Source organism: Saccostrea echinata, unplaced genomic scaffold (genome assembly GCF_033153115.1).
Source record: "Saccostrea echinata isolate AGI-Se365-2 ecotype Australia unplaced genomic scaffold, CSIRO_AGI_Sech_v1 ptg000009l, whole genome shotgun sequence".
Taxonomy (NCBI): Eukaryota; Metazoa; Mollusca; class Bivalvia; order Ostreida; family Ostreidae; genus Saccostrea; species Saccostrea echinata.
Window position 1 is genome coordinate 45,271,981 of NW_026889758.1, and position 20,038 is coordinate 45,292,018.

The window sequence follows — 20,038 nt, forward strand, 5'->3', positions numbered from 1 at the left end:
TCAAGATATTTTTATCGAAATTCATATGCTGATACATACTGATGAGAGCTGCATCAATATTTTTTACCTTGACCTTTCTTTTGACCTTGACCTCACTTTTCTTAAATAAGTTTTTAGCTCAGTTTTAAAGATACTATTCAAGATAGTGTTATCAAACTTCATATGCTGATACATACGGATGAGAGCTAATCAACTGCATCAACATTTTTTGACCTTGACCTTTCCTTTGACCTTGACTTCACTTTTCCTAAATTAATGTTTAGCTCAGTTTTTAAGAAACCATTCATAATATTTTTATCAAACTTCATATGCTAATACATACTGATGTAACCTTTTCAACTGCATCAACAATTTTTGACCTTGACCTTTCCTTTGACCTTGACCTCACTTTTCTCAATTTGTGTTAAAATGTAGCATTACTAATATACCCTTGGCGGGGCATTCATGACTTATGGACATATCTCTAGTTCTTTGTATTGTGTATGCTTTGTCCACATTAGGAATCAATGGTCTGAGTATAATGAATAAAAGCTGTGGAGGTCCAAAATTTTAACATACTTTTTAATATAAATCCTTTTTTCTCAAGAACAATAAAATTTGGGCCCATAAGGATTAAGTTGAGTCCTATAGTAATCACTGTGTGTCTGTCCATCTGTCATTCTTCCATCTGCAGATTTTCTTCTTTTTTCTAGTAACTTTTTTTGGTTGTCCTTTTTAAGTTAAAATTTGGTATGTTGGTTGAGCATGCAGTACTTATACTTATTTTGGTACTAAGTTTGATTCTATTTGTCATTTGGTTTGGAGCTGGGGTGGTGGGATAGTTTCCTAACTTAATATAAGATGAATGGGCAAAGAAAGATAACTGTTGAAAATGTTCCTCTTGTAAACCATGAAAGCTGCAACGAGTCCCCTGTGATTAATTAACTTGTATGCTGTAGAAAATCCAGAGCCTGATCTGTATCTGTCTCATCCAGATTAATTAACACCTCTGTCTGCAACTGATGATTATTTTGAAGTTAAGGTCAACATTGGATTATGTTTGCATCACAGAAGAGTGAATTTTTATGATGTCCATATTTATTCAGGTTAAAATACACATTTTATTAAAATATAATTTGGAGAATTTAACAAAAAAAAAGGAGTTAAAAATATCAGTTTTTTTTAATTGATGGTTTGTGTAAATTCAAGGAACATATTAATTTTTACAGTATGGTAACTTTAGTCTCATTTTGTCATAGCTGAAAATGTTCTTTTTGTAAACTTAGAATATAAGGTTGTAAACTTAGAATAAAATGATAAAACAGTAGATCAATTAATCCCCGGGATCATTTATCTTGCCTGCTGTAGAAAATCCAGTACTTAATCTTTTATCTGTCACATTAAGATTAATTAATGCCTCCATTTGCAAATGATACTTGTTTTAAAGTTAAGGTCATGCCTGGGTGATGTTTGCATTCACAAAAGGCTATCATTTTATGAAGTGCATGCTTCATTCTGGTTTAAATATACATTGAATTGAATTATTACATGATATGATGTTTTTTACTGACTTGTATAAATACAAGGATACTATTAATTTCTGTCAGGTGGTTGGATAATCTCATTTGTCATTTAGGAAGTATCTCTAACATTTTATAAATACAGTTGCTGTTTTACTTTCTACATATTTTTTTTTTTTAAATTTCCATATAAATTTTTTCTTAAGTCAAATTCTCATCTTTAGATTTCCATCCCTCTGTAGGGCCCTTGCTGACTGGTCAATTTTCTAGCATGCATTAACAAGAGGCCCAAGGGCCTTGAATCGCTTTTCTGATAAACTGTACAACCTATCACTTATATTTGAAGCCTATAAGTATCCTGTATATTTAGATAAACCCTTGAAATTCCAATTCACACTCTGAGAACCCAAGATGATTCTAAGCCAATTAGTACCTGAGAGTTGGTCATGGTGACCTACTTATCACTTGTCATTCCCTGAGGACCCATCACCTAAGTGATGATTCTAAGCCAATTAATACCTAAAATATTTTTTAAAATTATAACCATAAAATTTTATAAGTAGGTCAAAGTGACCTACTTTTCAGTTGTTGTACTCCGAGGACCCAAGATACATCAACTGACAAAGTTTGATGATTCTAAGCCAGTTAGTACCCAAAATATTTAATTAAAGCCGTAAATTTTCAAAAGTAGGTCACGGTGACCTACTTTTCAGTCAACCTACTCCGAGGACCCAAGATGCATCAACTGACAAATTTTGACGATTCTAAGCCAAATTAGTACCCGAAAATATTTAATTAAAGCCATAAATTTTCAAAAGTAGGTCACCGTGACCTACTTTTCAGTTGTCGTACTCCAAGGACCCAAGATGCATCAACTGACAAAGTTTGATGATTCTAAGCCAATTAGTACCTGAAATATTTAATTAAAGCCATAAATTTTCAAAAGTAGGTCACAGTGACCTACTTTTCAGTCGACCTACTCCGAAGACCTAAGATGCATCAACTGACAAAGTTTTTTGATTCTAAGCCAATTAGTACCTGAAATATTTAATTATAGTCATATAAATTGAAAAGTAGGGCACAGTGACCTACTTTTCAGTTGACCTTTTTTGAGGACCCAAGCTGCATCAACTTACAAAGTTTTATGATCATAGGCCTTAAAATGTCCAAATTATGCCTCTAAAATGCTTTGAAATTGAATGCCTGCAAAGTTCAAAAAGTAGGTCACTACTTTTTTTTACCTACTTTTTAATAAATGTGTTTTATGGCCCCAAGATGCATCATCTTACAAGATTTAATGATTCTAAACCACTCGGTATTCGAATTAATGACCTTAATTGTTTTTGAAAAAGATTAGCCATAAAGTTCAAAAAGTAGGTCAAGGTGACCTACTTTTTAGTTGACGTACTTTGAGGACCCAAGATACATCAACTGACAAAGTTGGATGATCATGGGCCTTAAATTGTTCAAAATATGCCTCTAAATCATTTTGAAAAAGAATGGCTGCAAAACTGACAAGATTTGATGAACCTAGTCCTTATAGTAAGCAAAATATCAACATTTTAATAAAATGTAATTTTTGGTCAACTTTGAAGTGACCTTGAGACCATGCCCTTTGCCCCAGGCTAAATCCCAGAGCAAATTTTAATCTACAACATATCCTCATCCTTTTGTGTAAGTTCGGTGATAATCTGCCCAGTGGTTCTTGAGAAGAAGATTTTTTAGCAACCAGTACTTTTGTTTCCATTTTCCTAATTATCTCCCCTTGTTTAAGGGTCACAACCCTAGTTTTAGTACAAAAGGGAGCCCTTGGGCCAAGGATACCCTGTGAAAAATTTGACAATAATTGACCAAGGGGTTCTTGAGTTATGGCCCATATTCTAAAAAGTTAACGCACACCGCACAAATGTCCATAGCATTAGCTCTATGAGCCTTTGGCTCAGAAGAGCTAAAAAGCATTCTGATTGAAACTGGGACTTAGAGTGGTACCCAATTTTTCTTACCAGGGTGGTCCATGTTTTATCATTTTTCCAAATCATTTTGACATTATTTCACAAAAGTCATGACTTTGTTTGACTATAACAGAGTTTAAAACTTGGTGCTTTTTAACTTTATTATCAATTCAAGCTTATTCACAAATTGACGGACAAGTATATTGTACATTTTGAAATGCATAATAACAACTTACATCTGTTACATGTATAAAATATTTAACAAACCACTGATCATTTTTATACATTAGAAACTTATTATGGTTATCAAGACAATTGAAGACATACAGCACTTAATAACTTCATATACCATACTTTAAATACGGGATTCCAGTAATAAAATTTTGTCAACAATTTTGTAACAACATTTCATACTCCATAACTGATATTCAGGTAATCCAGTGCAGCTGAATATATATGCCTGTAAGAAGATTTCACTTTTATGTAATAATTTTTAAAACATAAAATGAGAGTTTTTCTCTTCTTTTCTAGGTAATGCTTTTGCCATACACTGTAAATGCCATATGAAGTTCATTTAAGTTCATTTAATTAGGTTAAGTTTGCAGTGAATGCACAAAGCTATCTTTTGTGTCTATAGAAAACTATGAGGCATCAACAGCAAATCTACATGTACATCTACTGGTAAATCTAAAAACAATTACTAAATTGTCTATCAATTGACAACTGATGTTTTGGAAAAACAACAACATGTAATATATCAGTTAAAATGTTTTTCACATTTCTACTTTTGTTTTGAATAACATGACAATGCCGTATGCCATATCACATTCAAGATGATCCAACACACGTTAACAGCTGAACAATGTATTAGAGGTAATGAGAATGTTGCATATTATTGTCATAAACAAATGGATTGTACATTTTTGCTCAAAATTCAAAGGAAAATGTCCACAACATTGCTTTTGACACATAGCATATAACAGTAGTAAGAAAAATCCTTCAAAGGTATAATATCAAAATTACATCCATCAAAGAGAAACACTAAATGTGATCTTGTGGGAGGGTAAAATAGGGGGGAAATCATCTAAGATCCTCCCCACTGATATTCTTCTTGACTCTAAGCAGCATGGTTGTTGTCCATTGGTCCAAACGGGATATACTATCGTAATCTTTGACTGTGTCAGTAAATTTATCAATATCCTCTTCATTTATTGCACTGATCAAAGTCTATTAAAAAAAAATCATCAAAGACAAATAAAATATATTTATTTCCTGTTTCCTTGTTATGTATACATTCAGAATGAGAAAAAAAAATATGTAAAGGAAGAAGTTAGATGATCATTATTTCCTTATTTACTCTGCACTATTAGTGAACAGACACTTTGTACTTTCAACACAACACTCTGCCCTGAGAAGCTTGCATTATCATATTCCCATAAATGAGGCACTTAATATTGTGAACATCATACCTTGGGAAGCTTGCATTCTGTGGCAATTCCATAAAAGACACAGAAAACATTCTTCTTTGAGATGCTTACAAATCCTACTATCCTTAAATAAACACACATATTGTATTTATTTATTGTGTTTATTTTGAACATCCTACCTTGAGAAGCTTGCATTCTCTGGCATCCCCAAACTGTGGAAACATTTCTTCATATTTCTGAATGGCTTGCTCAGCATTCAGTGTGTCCACACACAACTGACAAAGAGCTGCCTTAAAAAAGTGGTCCTTGGCACTGTACTTCAGAAGCTGGTTATCCATGCATGACACACCAATCTACAAATCAAATTTATCAATTCTTAAATTGCAACTACATTGCTAAGATGTGTAGTTTAAAATTAATTACAATGCAACTATTTCATGACTACTATTTTAGAAGAGACTTGGAGTGCATAATTTAAATGCTAGACCACTAACATATACAGTCAAATCTCATTATCTCAAACTTCAAGGGACTGCAATAAAATTTCGAGATATCTGATGATTCGAGATATTGAGGGAAAACTACTTAAAGAATAAGTGGTTGGGGCTTCCAAATCACTTTGACATATCCATAGTGTTCGAGATACCAAAGTTCAACTGTACTGTATTAAAATCACTACTCACAGGCGAGAACTTTATTTTTGTGTAATTATTTGAGACTGTCAGCTCACAAAAATTTCATTCTTGCATATACTTGTATAATTAAAGATTAAATACAATAACCAAAATTCTTTAAAATTTTGTCTTGCTTATAAATACCAACTAATCTTGCAAAATTAGGGTGTCAGGAAAATTTTGGTGTCTACAGTACTGTAACTTACTTCTTCATAGATAGATATTGCCTTCTCATACTGTTCAAGCTGCGCTGCATACTGGGCAACTTTAACAAGACATTTGTTTGCAGAACTGTCAAAAGAAAATTAGACATATTAAACAAAATCGTTGAGACCTTACAATTCAGCTGGCATTAAGGGTCTGGACAGAGACTTCTAACACAAGAAGTGACATACCTGTTAGATTCTTCCCCTTTATAATAATCTGCAGCATGTTCATAGCTTGTTATTGCCTGGGAGGAAACAAAATCATTGTATGTCTGCTTAACCATATACATGTATTATGTATATAACAGAGTATACCTAATTATCCATTATCATGTACATGTATATATATTTGTACCATAGGACTGGCGGCAAATTTAGATTTTGCTTTGATGTTGCTGTGGTGTATTTGCCAGAAGAATCACAGTTTTTTCAAGTCACGCCCACCTTTTGGCATCAAGCCATACTGTGACAAGACCTTGACTGATGAATGAATGATGTCAATTTCCAGACCTGGCTGATCGATGAATGAATTAAGTCAACATTTTTAATTTCAAAAATGCTAACATTAGCTTGTCGATGTTAGCTTCATAAATGTTTCTGTATGTTTTCTCCGCGTATCCTTAATCAGTAAATGATACGTCCTATCTCGAGTTCTCATCAATCTCTTTCCCGTCTCCAAATACAAATAGCAATTTCACATCAGAAGTCCCCACGTTTTTTTTTTTTTTTTACTTCCAATACCATTTCAAACTTTCATTAAAATGTCAAAAATCATTTCATTTTTTTCTGTGCACTGACTGCCATATAGAAAAAGTTCAATGGCGATGTTTCCCATACCCCCCCCCCCCCTTTTAAAAAAAAAAACGATCTAGAAAGATAAATTTTCTTTCAGACTTCACGACTTGAATATAAAAGCCTACAATCGCTACCCCTGTACCTGTTTCTGACAAAGATCATGTTTTCTGCGTCTTCAACATTCCAAAGGTACAATATCTTCACAGGTACCAATTCCGAATCTTTCATCAACAAATTAGGTAGCAGTGACGCAGCTAAATATGATCCTTGCAGATGGAGACAGCTTATATATACGGACCGTGGCTTGACACCTCGTAGTAGGCGGTGCTAATTATCAACTTGCTTTTCTCTCATTGGTCCTCTGGTACAAGTAACTTACACAATAGATATTAATTGGTTAGCGGTAAATACACTCACAGTTTTTATTCACTCGGGGCTCCGCCCCTCGTGAATGAAAAACTGTGAGTGTATTTACCGCTAACCAATTAATATCTATAGTGTAACTATAACATAACAAATTAAAACTTGAAATACTTTAAAATGTTGCTTTTAAGATATGTTAAAGTTGTAACTAACCTTCTCTATGTCCACCATATCTGTTTCATAGATTTCAGCAATGGAGACATGGTGTTTAGCTGCTATGGTAAATCTACCCTGTTTAAAATCGATATATAACTTTATCCCATACATTAAAGACATTGATAGATATTCATTTCTGCCATTCAAGTTGATTATTTTAAAATTGAGTGCAGTTTACAACACATTTTTTTCCGCTGTCAAGATATCAGGTCAAAATATATTAATAGCCAAGTACCATATCAGTGTAAATTTCTACGGCCTTTAGTAAACAGTTGATTGCCTCTGAAAAGAAAAGGAACACATCACGTACATTACAACAAATTATTTAAAAAAAGATAAATTCATTTACTATTAAAAAGGGCAATAATGGATTTACGCTTTTTCATAGGTTTATATTTATGAAAAGTGTGCCTCAAAATTAAGCTGCTTTTATCCATACCATTGGGATCAGCTTTTTTATAACAGGTGCCAGCATTAACGTATTCAGTGGCTGCCTGGTGTTTGCTACCTAACTGCACCTGTAGCTCAGCTGCTCGACAGAATGCTTCACCAGCAGCTGTAAAAATAAGGTACCTACTGTCAAGCCACAAAAATAAAATCTAAATACATTTCCAGAACTTTAAAATAATATAGAAATTAACTGATATGCAAGTTTTTTTTAAGTAAACATTTCAAATCATTTTGAATAGTAAACTAATCTTGTATTAATTAACACAATGGTAATTTGAATTAAACTTTTAAATAAGGACTGAAATCAGTTGAACCAATATGATAAGGTATTTTTTCAAAGACCCCATACATCTCCGTATTACCCCTCTAAGTGTCTACATAACGAATTTATCCTGTCAAAGATTTTTTTAATGAGATTCATTTTCTCTGAGTTAGCTAATCGTTCCGTAACAATTGTCTACATTGTGATGTCATTTGATGCTTATGTGACATCAGTTATTAGGCTCCTTGTGTGTTCAAATGAAAACAATATACTGAATATCGTATGGCACGTGGAGGGGGCATATTGATTTGATGTGTGGTGGGTAGGTCACATGGAGGGGACACATTAACAATATGATGTGGGTAGGCAGCATAATACGGTTTAATACAGTATTCTTCTCGACCAATGAAATTTCAAGATTTTTATCAGAGGCAGGATAATGCTGCTTTTGAACACTTTTTAAGCAAAATATATTTCATTGTTTTAGTAACTGTACACACCTCAAGAGAGTATGATTACTTCACATTGTGCTGAATTATTACCAATCAATTATCCTGTTGACCACACCAGACCTTCTTAATTTCATTCAAGAAGTAACTGTGTGGTCACAAATCAATTGCTTTATATAGCCCCAAAACTTTTAGAACTCTGAGTACGAAGTATCTCAAGGAGATGTAATTTGATGAGTGATTTTTTTAATGTAGCGTTTTCAGAAGCGTTCAAAAGTTTAAAACTTTCACTGCACCTATGTGCGTTTTTTTTTTTACATGCTGAAAAAATTGCACTTTTAAGAAAAAAAGTATGGTAAGATAGCTAAACCCACAGGGACTTGAGACAATCTTAGCAAAATCGGGTATATAGTATAATAGTATGTATATAGTATAATCCCCTATTATACTATATACCCGATTTTGCTAAGATTGTCTCAAGTCCCTATGGCTAAACCAAGCTATTTCGAATAGCTAAATCAAGGGATATAAGTAATTCAAGCTATATAGCTAAATCAAGAGATTATGCTGGACCTGTTAATATCCCAGTACACATACCTGCCCACTTTTTGGCCATTTTAAACATGTTAGCCGCTCTAACAAACAAGTCAGCTGCATCTTCCACTTTTGAGGAGCTCCTGCAAGAGTAAAAATGCAGTTCTTCCATCTATCGAGTAGTACTTGAATTAAATAAAAATCTTACTGACACATTTTGAAGTGTCAACTTTTGGACGAAGTCCACTTCTGATGAAAATAAACAATATTTACCCAAATAGTGAACTGAAGAATCCTTTTGAGGATGAAAGCTTCTTTTCTGCCTCTTGCATTAATTCTCGTCCCTTCGCTTCGTTATCAGCCATTCTGAAATTTAAGAAAACGACATACAATTGACACAAAATATATTTTTACGTCTGTGTCACACCACTATTTACTATCGACATCATCATAATAATCAAGATCGCAAAAAAGTTTTACGGAAGATCAGATGACAATTAAATGAACAAAGCGTACAAACTACATTGATGATATGCATACAATCTTATTATGTATCGGTGATAAGTCCGGATTGTAGTCAAATAATTTTATTTACACATTATGCTGTTATGAGTCAGCATGATTTGTTGTTTCATAGAGATTACTTACTTTGACATTTTAAAAATATTGGTCCGTATATTGATATATTTATGACAAAAAATTACGCGAACATTTTGATAAATAAATATGTATAACAAATATTCAATGTCTAAAAAAAACATCGCGATTATCCACATGTGACTTCTTTCTAAAATCGACGAAATTTCCCAATGACCACACTTGCTTGTCTGTGAAAACTTGTTTTAACCCTATGAATACCTGTATATATACGAGGAGAAACAATGCAAAAAAAAAAAAGATTTGTAATGAACTAGAAAAATCCCTTGATTCCAATCCTAAATCATTTTGGAAATTAACAAACTTGATCGTTCATCAAAGTGCCCAATTGATGATGTATTACCCCATGATAAGTTTAAGGATCATTTTAAAAAATTATCTTTAGATAATTCAAATTTTAATACATTTCAAAGGGAAATTATTGAAAAATTTGAAGAGCTAAAGAAAAAACAAGAGTCATTTTTTGACACAAATGTACTGAATAGTGCAATCACATCTAGCGAAATACAAAAAGCCATTAAATCCCTGAAGAATGGTAAATCCCCAGCTATTGATTTAATTTCAAATGAAATGATAAAAAATAGTACACATACTTTGCTCGAGTCACTTACTAAACTTTTTAATTTTGTATTTGAAAAGGGGGAGTTTCCTAAAATATGGAATGAAACATTTATCGTCCCACTGCATAAGACAGGTAGTAAATCTGATCCAAACAACTATAGAGGATTATCAATAAGCTCAAACTTGGGGAAAGTATTCAATAAGATCATACATTTGAGATTAATCAAATTTACTCTAGATAATAATCAGATTAGCAAAAATCAAACTGGCATTATGGAACACAGCAGAACAGCTGACCATATATTTTCTATAAAATCAATAATTGACCACTACAAACTCAAAAAGAAAAAAGTTAATGCAGCATTCATTGATCTGAAAAAAGCATTTGATACGATTTGGAGAATAGGATTATTTTACATACTTCTAACAAATGGTGTTCCAAAGAAAATTTTCAATGTGATCTATTCTATGTATGCGAACACCATGAACAAAATAAAGTTTAATGAGGGGTTAAGTGGACCATTTATATCTGAAAGAGGTGTCAAACAAGGTGATGTACTAAGTCCCTTGCTTTTTAACATTTTCATAAACAAAATTGTTGATGAATTGAACAGTATTAACTCTGATCCAATATTAGTAAAGGATACAAAAATACATTGCTTATTATATGCAGATGACTTAGTTTTGTTGTCAAGTAGTCCTGATAATCTACAATGTAGTCTGAATATTCTTGAAAATTATTGTGTTAATTGGAAGCTACAGATTAACACGTCCAAATCAAAAATTATAGTATTTAATTCTAATGGTAAAACTTTTTAAAACCATTTTACTATTAATTGTATCTGTATTGAAACTGTTGACAAATATTGCTATCTTGGTATAAATCTTAAATGTAATGGCAAATTTAACCTTGCTGCAGCTCAGTTAGTAGATAAAGCCAGAAAAGCTTTATTCAAGATAAAGAAAACCCTTGGAATACATAATTCCTGTCGATTACTTGAAAAATTGTTTGATACCATGGTAATTCCCATTTTGCTATACGGAAGCGAAGTTTGGGGTATTGAGTCGGTCATTGCAAAACTTCAAATAATGTTTGCTATTCTGAACTCGGGAGACTCCCAGTCAGATCAAAAATTATTATGTTTGCTATCAAATACCTTGATCATTTAATTTCATTTGAACATACATTGGCACATGATATTTTTATCAAAACTAAAGAAAATAACACATGATCTATGTGTTTAAGGACTTGTCTTAATAACTTAGGGTTTTCTTATTTAACAAATTTTAATATGTCATTGAAACCAGTGCTTAGCATTGTTAAGCAACGTATTCATGATCAAATATTACAAGAACAAAATGCAAGTATTATGAACTCCTCAAAACTATCATTCTATCGAAACTTCTGTTTTAATAATAAACGTGCACATTATGTTGATAAACTAGAGTCACTGCATGATAGATCATTTTTAGCAAAAATTAGGTTAAGTGCACATAATTTAGAAATTGAAAAAGGTAGATATGTTGAAATTAATAAAAATGATAGGTTGTGTAAAGTTTGTCAAAACCTTGATATTGAGGATGAAAAACATTTCATTTTGCTCTGTCCGAAATATGAAGCGCAGAGAAAAATATTCAAAACAAAATTATCTACTTTCCCTAATTTCAACCAAACAATCCATAATAATGACAATTTATTAAAATCATTGATGAAAACCAGGTCTAAAAGGGTTCTTAAAATATTATCTTCATTTTTATGTCAAATATCTGATATTAGAAAAAATGTTTTAGCTATAAATGAGCTAACTACATTGTTATGAATCATTTAGTATCTGATGAGTACACTACATTATTTGCTACACCAATTGTTTGTATTCTAGTTGTGTTCTACTGTATTATTATACTTATTAATATGTTCTGTATGGGCCTTTACCAATTACTGTAATTGTGTTTGTGCCAATAAAATATTTTTTTGAAATCAGGCGGTTCAATCATAAATAGTGTTGCATCATGATCACATTAAAGGAGGATTGGTCTTCTATGAAGTATATGTAATTCAATGGAGATAATTTACATCTTTTGAATTCATGACTCCTTCATTGGTATCTCCATTTTATGTCACACTTCTCTTGGATAACAGTTAAACCGTTACTCTCAGATTGATCATCATTGCTGAAACTGTGGAAAGTGTCAATATTTTTGGGAAATACTCGTCATTTCGATACGTGTCAGTGCTTGTATCTGATGATAATACAACGTGTTCGACCTTTATTACATCCGTAAATTCATGAACCAAGGAAATACCCAAATCACCGCTATTCATTAATTGTGACTTGGATTTAGATTTCCCAAAATTATCAGTGAATATTTTAATCAAATCAAAAACAGTTTTACAGGATAATCTTTAACCAGGAAGGTTTGTCTTTTTCAAATGCAATGAATATTAAACATTAAATGATGCCAAAAGAAAAGTGTTTTGTGTGATATATATTATCAAATCGCTGGTTGTTTGTTATCTAAACAAAATGTTTAAATATAATTAGCCAATGAAATCTTGCTTTGATTTGTTGATCACATTTGATTGAGTAATTCGGAATCCATTTGGAAGTCATTTGGAAATTTCTAGAAAATTCTGTATTTTAATTATTTGGAAACAACTTGGAAGTAACTTGGAAGTCATTTGGAACCATTTGGAAGTTTGTTCCAATACTCCGAATGGTGATTTGGAAATTCCAAATGAAGAATTCCAAGTGATTTACTTGGAAATTCCAAGTGCAACTTGGAACTTCTACACACGGGCATCTCTCTCTCTCTCTCTGTGAAATACACGTGAATCGGTTTTATCAAACTAATCAAAATTAAAATATTAAGGCCAAAATAAAAAATACCTTTGTTTCCCCTAACGCGACCGACCCACTTGAATCGTGCCGACTGAAAAGTTTTTTTTAATAAGATTATTCAAACATTTTTTTTTAATTGTTTATCAACTTTTTAAAAATACAATTTCATCAAAATCCGTTTTTTTTTTTATCAGAACGCCGGCTTTTGTTTTACTCTCATTTAGCGCCTACAACATGTCGTCACAGAGGTGTTATAAAACAACGGCGATATAGCAATCTTATACATATATATCTTCAACTTATTAGAATCCTACACTCTTGAAACACTTCGTGAATTAAATATACCATGACTAAGGAGTGTTACAAACGTGTCCTCTAAAATTAATGTACGTAGTAAGCATGGCAAAGCCTGCCTCATGAGCAGATGAGGGGCCCACCTTGTGTATGCACATCAATACATTTCACTGCATTTCATTCGTTTCGATGTAATAAACACTTCATGTATCATTCTATTTTTACTATATATATAGGACCAGAGGAGTTTTTCTAATCATTTCATCTTGATAAATATAATTCAGATGTGGTGTCTTCTTGGGTAAACTTCGTGACTATAACATTAGATATATGAAATTTTAATTGGTTTGGTTGAATTAAATATTGTTTATACAGGTACACTTTTTCCAAATAGTGTTGAATTCTTTAAAATTGGCTTATGGCACGGCTTCCTAAGACGTCCAGTATATTTTTCTTTAGTTAGGCCCTTGAAAATAGTTTGTTTCTTTCTTTAAAATACCTTTAAAAATTGTTGGGTCGACAACATTGGACTTTTGAGTTTTAATACTGTTCGTTATCTCCATATATTTCATTGAACATCTGCCTGGTGTAGGGCTCCTAATTTATAGACTTTTTCTCGGCACTTATGGCCATTGATCATAAAGCATCAGTAAGGGATCTTTTTCTTGCCAACATCTACATGTATACTGCGACACTGCATGGACTAAGTTTTTTACGGTCTCATTCGACTGACCTGCAGTCTCCACGTCCCACGTCGGGACCTGCATGTGACTTAGAATAAGCTCCTGAATTACGTCGTGACTCCAAAACGAACACTAGAATTACTGTGCCACACGAGGCCTGTGTAAGCACTCGACGATGATATATAGTAGGTTTGAAAAAATATACTTGGATGACCGATGGTTGAGTATTTGGGAATCTGTCTTTTTTTAAAATTCGATTTCAATAATTTTACGCTAGCCTGAGATCAATATAATTAAAATTAGATCTTCCATTCGCTCCCCGATTTTTTATATCGGGGAGCGAATGGAAGATTTAATTTTAATTTAGATTGGATAGATGATGTTATTCGAAATGGGGTGGTACGTCCCATAGGAATATCTACTGGGAAAATCTAAAACTAGAAATATGACCATAGGACATGAATGCCCCAGCTAGGGTTCATTAACAACATGAAAACATAGGTAATCAAAGATTACGAAGCTCACCTCGACGAATGTAATCTATAAGTAAGGCAAATTTCACAATTTTTTTTTCTAGTTAGGGTTAGCAAGTGTGGTAGTTCCAACATCCAAAGCAAGTCTGGAAGTTTTCATCCTTACTATGCAAGTTTAATCATAAAAGGCCATAATGTTATAAAACTTCTCCAAAAAATTACCCTGGTTACTCATCTGGAAAATGTAGGTCAGATTCAGAATCCAAAGCAAGTCTGGAAGTGTCCATCCCTATATACATCATCCATGCTAATTTGGTTAAAATATAGCAAAAATTCACTCATGTGGAAAATCTAGGTCAGATCCAGCATCCGAAGCAAGTTTGGTAATGTCCATCCCTGGATGCACCATCCATGCAAGTTTGGTCCAGGTAGGACTTATAGTTACCTGAGAATGGACCTGCTCCACAAAACCTTAACCATGTCACTCATCTGGAAAATGTAATTCAGATCCAGCATCTGAAGCAAGCTTATTAATGTCCATCCCTGGATGCATCATCCATGCAAGTTTGGTCCAGGTAGGGCTTATAGTTACCTGGGAATGGACCTGCTCAAAAAACTTTAACGTGGTCATTCATCTGAAAAATCTAGGTCAAATCAAGCATCTGAAGAAAGTGTGGTAGTGTCCATCCCTAGATGCATCATCCATGCAAGTTTAGTCCAGGTAGGGCTTATAGTTACTTGGGAATGGACCTGATCCAAAAACTTGAACCTGGTCATTCATCTGGAAAATCTAGGTCAGATTCAGCACCCGAAGCAAGTGTGGTAGTGTCCATCCCTAGATGTATCATCCATGCAAGTTTGGTCCAAGTAGGGCTATGGACCTGATCCAAAAACTTTAACCTGGTCATTCGTCTGGAAAATCTAGGTCAGATCCAGCATCTGTAGCAAGTGTGGTAGTGTCCATCCCTCGATGCATCATCCATGCAAGTTTGGTCCAGGTAGGGCTTATATTTACTTGGGAATGGACCTGATCCAAAAACTTTAACCTGGTCATTCATCTGGAAAATCTAGGTCAGATCCAGCATCTGTAGCAAGTGTGGTAGTGTCCATCCCTCGATGCATCATACATGCAAGTTTGGTCCAGGTAGGGCTTATATTTACTTGGGAATGGACCTGATCCAAAAACTTTAACCTGGTCATTCATCTGGAAAATCTAGGTCAGATCCAGCATCCGAAGCAAGTGTGGTAGTGTCCATCCCTAGATGCATCATCCTACAAGTTTGGTCCAGGTAGGGCTTATAGTTACTTGGGAATGGACCTGATCCAAAAACTTTAACCTGGTCATTCATCTGGAAAATCTAGGTCAGATCCAGCATCCGAAGCAGGTTGGTTAGTGTACATCCCTAGATGCATCATCCATTAAAATTTGGTCCATGTAAGGCATATAGTTACTTGGGAACGGGACTGCTCCAAATCTAAACCTGGTCTTACATGTGGAAAATCTAGGTCAGATCCAGCATCTGTAGCAAGTGTGGTAGTGTCCATCTCTAGATGCATTATCCATGCACGTTTGGTCCAGGTAGGGCTTATAGTTACTTGGGAATTGGACTTGCTCCTAAAACTTTAACCAGGACGCAGTCGTTAACGCTGACGCCGGGGATATAGCATAAGCTCATCTCGACTTCGTCAAGGTGAGCTAGTACCCTCAAAAGTACCCTCCTCTATGTTTAAGATTAGGACAAGTACATGTAGTTCAAGGTCACATGGAAGGTTAATGTCAGCAAATTATGTCACAGTTAAATACTACTCACAAATTTATATTAGTGTATTAATTTGATGGAAATATCTAAAACAGGGTTTGAAACATCATATACTAATAAACAGTAATGTCAAAAGTCAAAGCAACTTAGATGAGACCTAGCCAAGTATATGTTTTAAAAAAATCTCTTTCTCAAGAACAGCAGGATCAATGTAACAATAAGAATGAGCATTGTGGCACATATTTTTTTAATTTGTGCATGCATAAATTCAACTGTTGATATTAATCCATTTGAAGAGAGCAACAAAGTTGTATTTAGAAATCATGATTTTGCACCTCATTTCAACAAAATACTGCATTAAAAAAATCAGAATTAAAGATACCATTACGAGTATTTTTTTTTTTTTTGAAGAGATTTTAATTATTTGAATTGATACATTATACATATCAAAATAATTTATATCTTCCAGTGATTAGAGATATATCATGATCAGGTGTGCCAACATTAAGGAGATTGGTGAACATGATGGCTTGCAGAGTGCCTATAGATTCAGATATATACAAATCATATTTAATTTGTGATTTAGTCTTTAGAGTAAAGTTCATAATATTGAAATTTATGAAATTACAGGTATATGATAAACAAAACTTTTATGATGAAAATTTTCTCAGCAAAAATTATTCTGGTATTAAAAAATTATGGAATTCCATAAACAACAGCCAACTGCTTACTGCCAACTGTCACTGCCCACTTACTGCCAACTGTCAACTGCTTACTGCCAACTGTCACTGCTTATAGATGATATTGCCTATTTTGTTTTCTTAATACTTTAATGCCCATGCTTGAATAAATCATATCACTGCAAACGATGGTTATATTCTGCCGCCATAATCTCCGAATAAATTTAAAATGTTAACATATTTGAATGATTTTTCATATTCATATAGATATTTATGTAAAATTTCATCATAAAACATAACTTATTTGGGAAAACAAAAGGAGATAAGTTTATAATTTTGGTAAAATTGTGTGTGTTTTTTTTTCACTATAGAAATCAATGGAAATGAAAAATATTTTTTAACCCCCCCCCCCACCCCCTCCAGTGAAACAATTTTATTTCACAAATTCATACCTGACCAATGGTTTTGTTGTTTCAGGTAGGGGAATGGGGGGGGGGGGTAAAAATATAAGATATAAAAGATTATATAAAAGACTCTTTTGAATACAGTGATACGTGTAATTTCAGAGGTTTTTGTTTTTTATTTTAATGAATGTATTCATACACACCTAGAAAAACACATAATACACAAAACGAGTTTGACGAGTGGGGGTGGGGGATGGGGGTTTCACATATGACAAAAGAACAAACTTTCAGCAGGGTCTTGGGTGTTACATTTTTGGTATATGTATTATTGTATTTATACTAGAAATTTTACAAAACTCATAATAACATAACTTTTGCCAAGGGTAAAACATGTAATATCTTTTAGTGTTTCTTTTTACCCTAAATGAAAAGTACATGTAATTGAGATTTTTATATGTGTTGTATTTAAATCAAATTAATGGATAATGTTAGGTCTGTAGAAACATTGGTGGTGGTGGCTGTGGAGAGAAGGGGGGGGGGGGCACTAGGGTTTTTACAGTTATGCTCCCTCAATAATGACGCCTGTGACCTTTTTAGCTCACCTGAGCTGAAGGCTCAAGTGAGCTTTTCTGATCACTTTTTGTCCGGCGTCCGTCTGTCTGTAAACTTTTAACATTTTCGACTTCTTCTCAAGAACCACTGGGCCAATTTCAACCAAACTTGCCACAAAGTATCCTTGGGTCAAAGGGATTTAAGTTTGTTCAAATGAAGGGCCCCTTTTCAAGGGGAGATGATAAAGAATTAGTGAAAAATTAATAGCATCTTTTTAAAATCTTCTTCTCAAGAACCACAGGGCCAGGAAAGATGTAACTCATGTGGAAGCATCCTCAAGTAGTGTAGATTCAAGTTTGTTCAAATCATGACCCCCGGGTGTAGGGCAGGGCCACAATGGAGGATCAAAGTTTTACATAGAAATATAGAGGAAAAACCTTTAAAAATCTTCTTCTCAAGAACAGCAAAGCCATGATGAGTCATATTTATATGGAAGCATCCTCAGATAGTGTAGATTCAAGTTTGTTCAAATCATGACCCCCGGGGGTAGGGTGGGGCCACAATGGAGGATCAAAGCTTATAAATAGAAATATTATAGGAAAAATCTTCTTCTCAAGAACAGCAAAGCCATAATGAGACATATTTATATGGAAGCATATAAAATAGGAAAATTTTACATAGGAACATATAGAAAAATACCCTCTTCTCAAGAACTGAAAATCATGTTTAGTCATTTTGATATGATAGCATCCTCAGGTAGTGTAAATTCAATTTTGTTCAAATAATGACCCCCGGGGGTACGGTGGGGCCCAATGGGGGGTTGAAAGTTTTACATAAGAACATATAGAAAAAATATTTCTTCTCAGAAAAGCTCTGTTTAGTCATATTGATATGGAAGCATCCTCAGGTAGTGTAGATTCAAGTTTGTTCAAATGATGACCCCTGGGATAGGGAGGAGCCACAATGGGGATCAAATTTTAACAAAGGAATATATGGGAAATTTTTTTTATAATCTTAACCATTTGTTATATTGACATAGAAGCATTTTTTTTTATAATCAAAGCCATTTGTTATATTGACATAGAAGCATCATCAGGTAGTTTAAGGTGGTATGGGATACCAAACGAAACTTCTCCTACATATTTATGTACCCAAATTAGAAAGATTTGAAATACCCCCACCTTTCAGTATATTAAAGTGTAATTTTAATAATTTTTTTATTATTTTAATGAGAAATACAAAAACGATTTTTTTTTCTTGCATAATTCTTTTTTCATAAGCTTAATATTATAGACAGGCGTTTGCTAATATAAAGTGTTTATAAAAACAAAAATGACAAGAAATATGTCTGAGTATTTTTTTAACTTTCAACAAAAAATAAGCGTAAAAAACTGGGAAAACTTTATTTCTTGAAAACAGACGGATAACATTTCATGAAAGTCTACAATAAGAATGTATCTTAATATGTTAGCAAAGTGAAATAAACAAATTGAAAATATATATATAAATGGAAAATATAAAATGCATTTAAAATTTTTTGAATTAAAAGATCCGAGCGGAAGAGTTATCCTCCTTTATTTTCCAAGGGTTGAAAAAACCTGGGTGCTATCTTAGAAATGATGAGCATTTTTTCCCAACCATAAAAAAATCGCACTTTGTAGTTTTCAACTTTGAGCAGTTTTGAAAACAATGCATGGACAATCGCTCTCCAGGACGTGTCTTGTTCAGAGCAATTGCATTCATCTGAACGTTTTGGGACTATATACAACAGCTAGCTGATTTGTGACCAAACAGTTACTTCTTGAATTAAATAACAAAAAAGTCCAGCTCTGGTTAACGTGATAATTGATTGGTGATAATTCAGCACAATGTGAAGTAATCGCACTTATCCATGTCTCACCGCACACAAGGTGCTGTACAGTTACTCAAACAATTGAAATACAGCTTTTGCTTAAAAGTGTTCAAAAGCAGCAATGTTGAAACTACCTTTTACAGGGGTTTGCTTTTTTAAATGTCCGTTGTACAATTATAAGTAAATTTATATACTTGCGATTTTTTTGTCTGTTTTTACTAAAAATGCCGACTTGTGAGAACTTGCATTGAAATAGGCTTCAGAGTGTTCTTTTCAACGGTGTATCTACAAATTTTGACCCGATAATAAGCACTCATGCAAATCAAAACAATACTTCAAACGGAAATACGTCATAACGTAGAGGTATCCCATACTACCTTAAAATTCAACCCCCCCCCCCCCGAAATCTTTTCAATACTGAACTGATTTGTGCTTTTGCCTAGCCTAATGTGCTC

General features: G+C 33.4%; 1 protein-coding gene across 1 annotated transcript; it reads right to left on the minus strand.

Moving 5' to 3' along the window:
• Positions 1 to 3,594: 3,594 nt before the first annotated feature.
• LOC133182856 (alpha-soluble NSF attachment protein-like) lies at positions 3,595 to 9,293 on the minus strand. Its single transcript, XM_061317703.1, has 9 exons — positions 9,101 to 9,293; positions 8,891 to 8,970; positions 7,572 to 7,688; positions 7,368 to 7,414; positions 7,130 to 7,207; positions 5,948 to 6,003; positions 5,759 to 5,843; positions 5,058 to 5,231; positions 3,595 to 4,678 (listed from the first exon to the last, which is right to left on the minus strand). The coding sequence occupies exons 1-9, from the start codon at positions 9,190 to 9,192 to the stop codon at positions 4,532 to 4,534; spliced, it is 876 nt and encodes a 291-aa protein (XP_061173687.1). The 5' UTR covers positions 9,193 to 9,293; the 3' UTR covers positions 3,595 to 4,531.
• Positions 9,294 to 20,038: the final 10,745 nt, after the last annotated feature.

What these genes read in the sequence shown, in the direction of transcription:
- LOC133182856 (XM_061317703.1), bottom strand. Translation starts at nt 9,192, where the DNA reads ATGGCTGATAACGAAGCGAAGGGACGAGAATTAATGCAAGAGGCAGAA. An exon ending in TTCTTCAGTTCACTATTTGG is followed by an intron (nt 8,971 to 9,100) that starts GTAAATATTGTT and finishes TTACTCTTGCAG; the next exon opens with GAGCTCCTCAAAAGTGGAAG. An exon ending in GAGAATGCAAGCTTCTCAAG is followed by an intron (nt 4,679 to 5,057) that starts GTAGGATGTTCA and finishes TTTTTTTAATAG; the next exon opens with ACTTTGATCAGTGCAATAAA.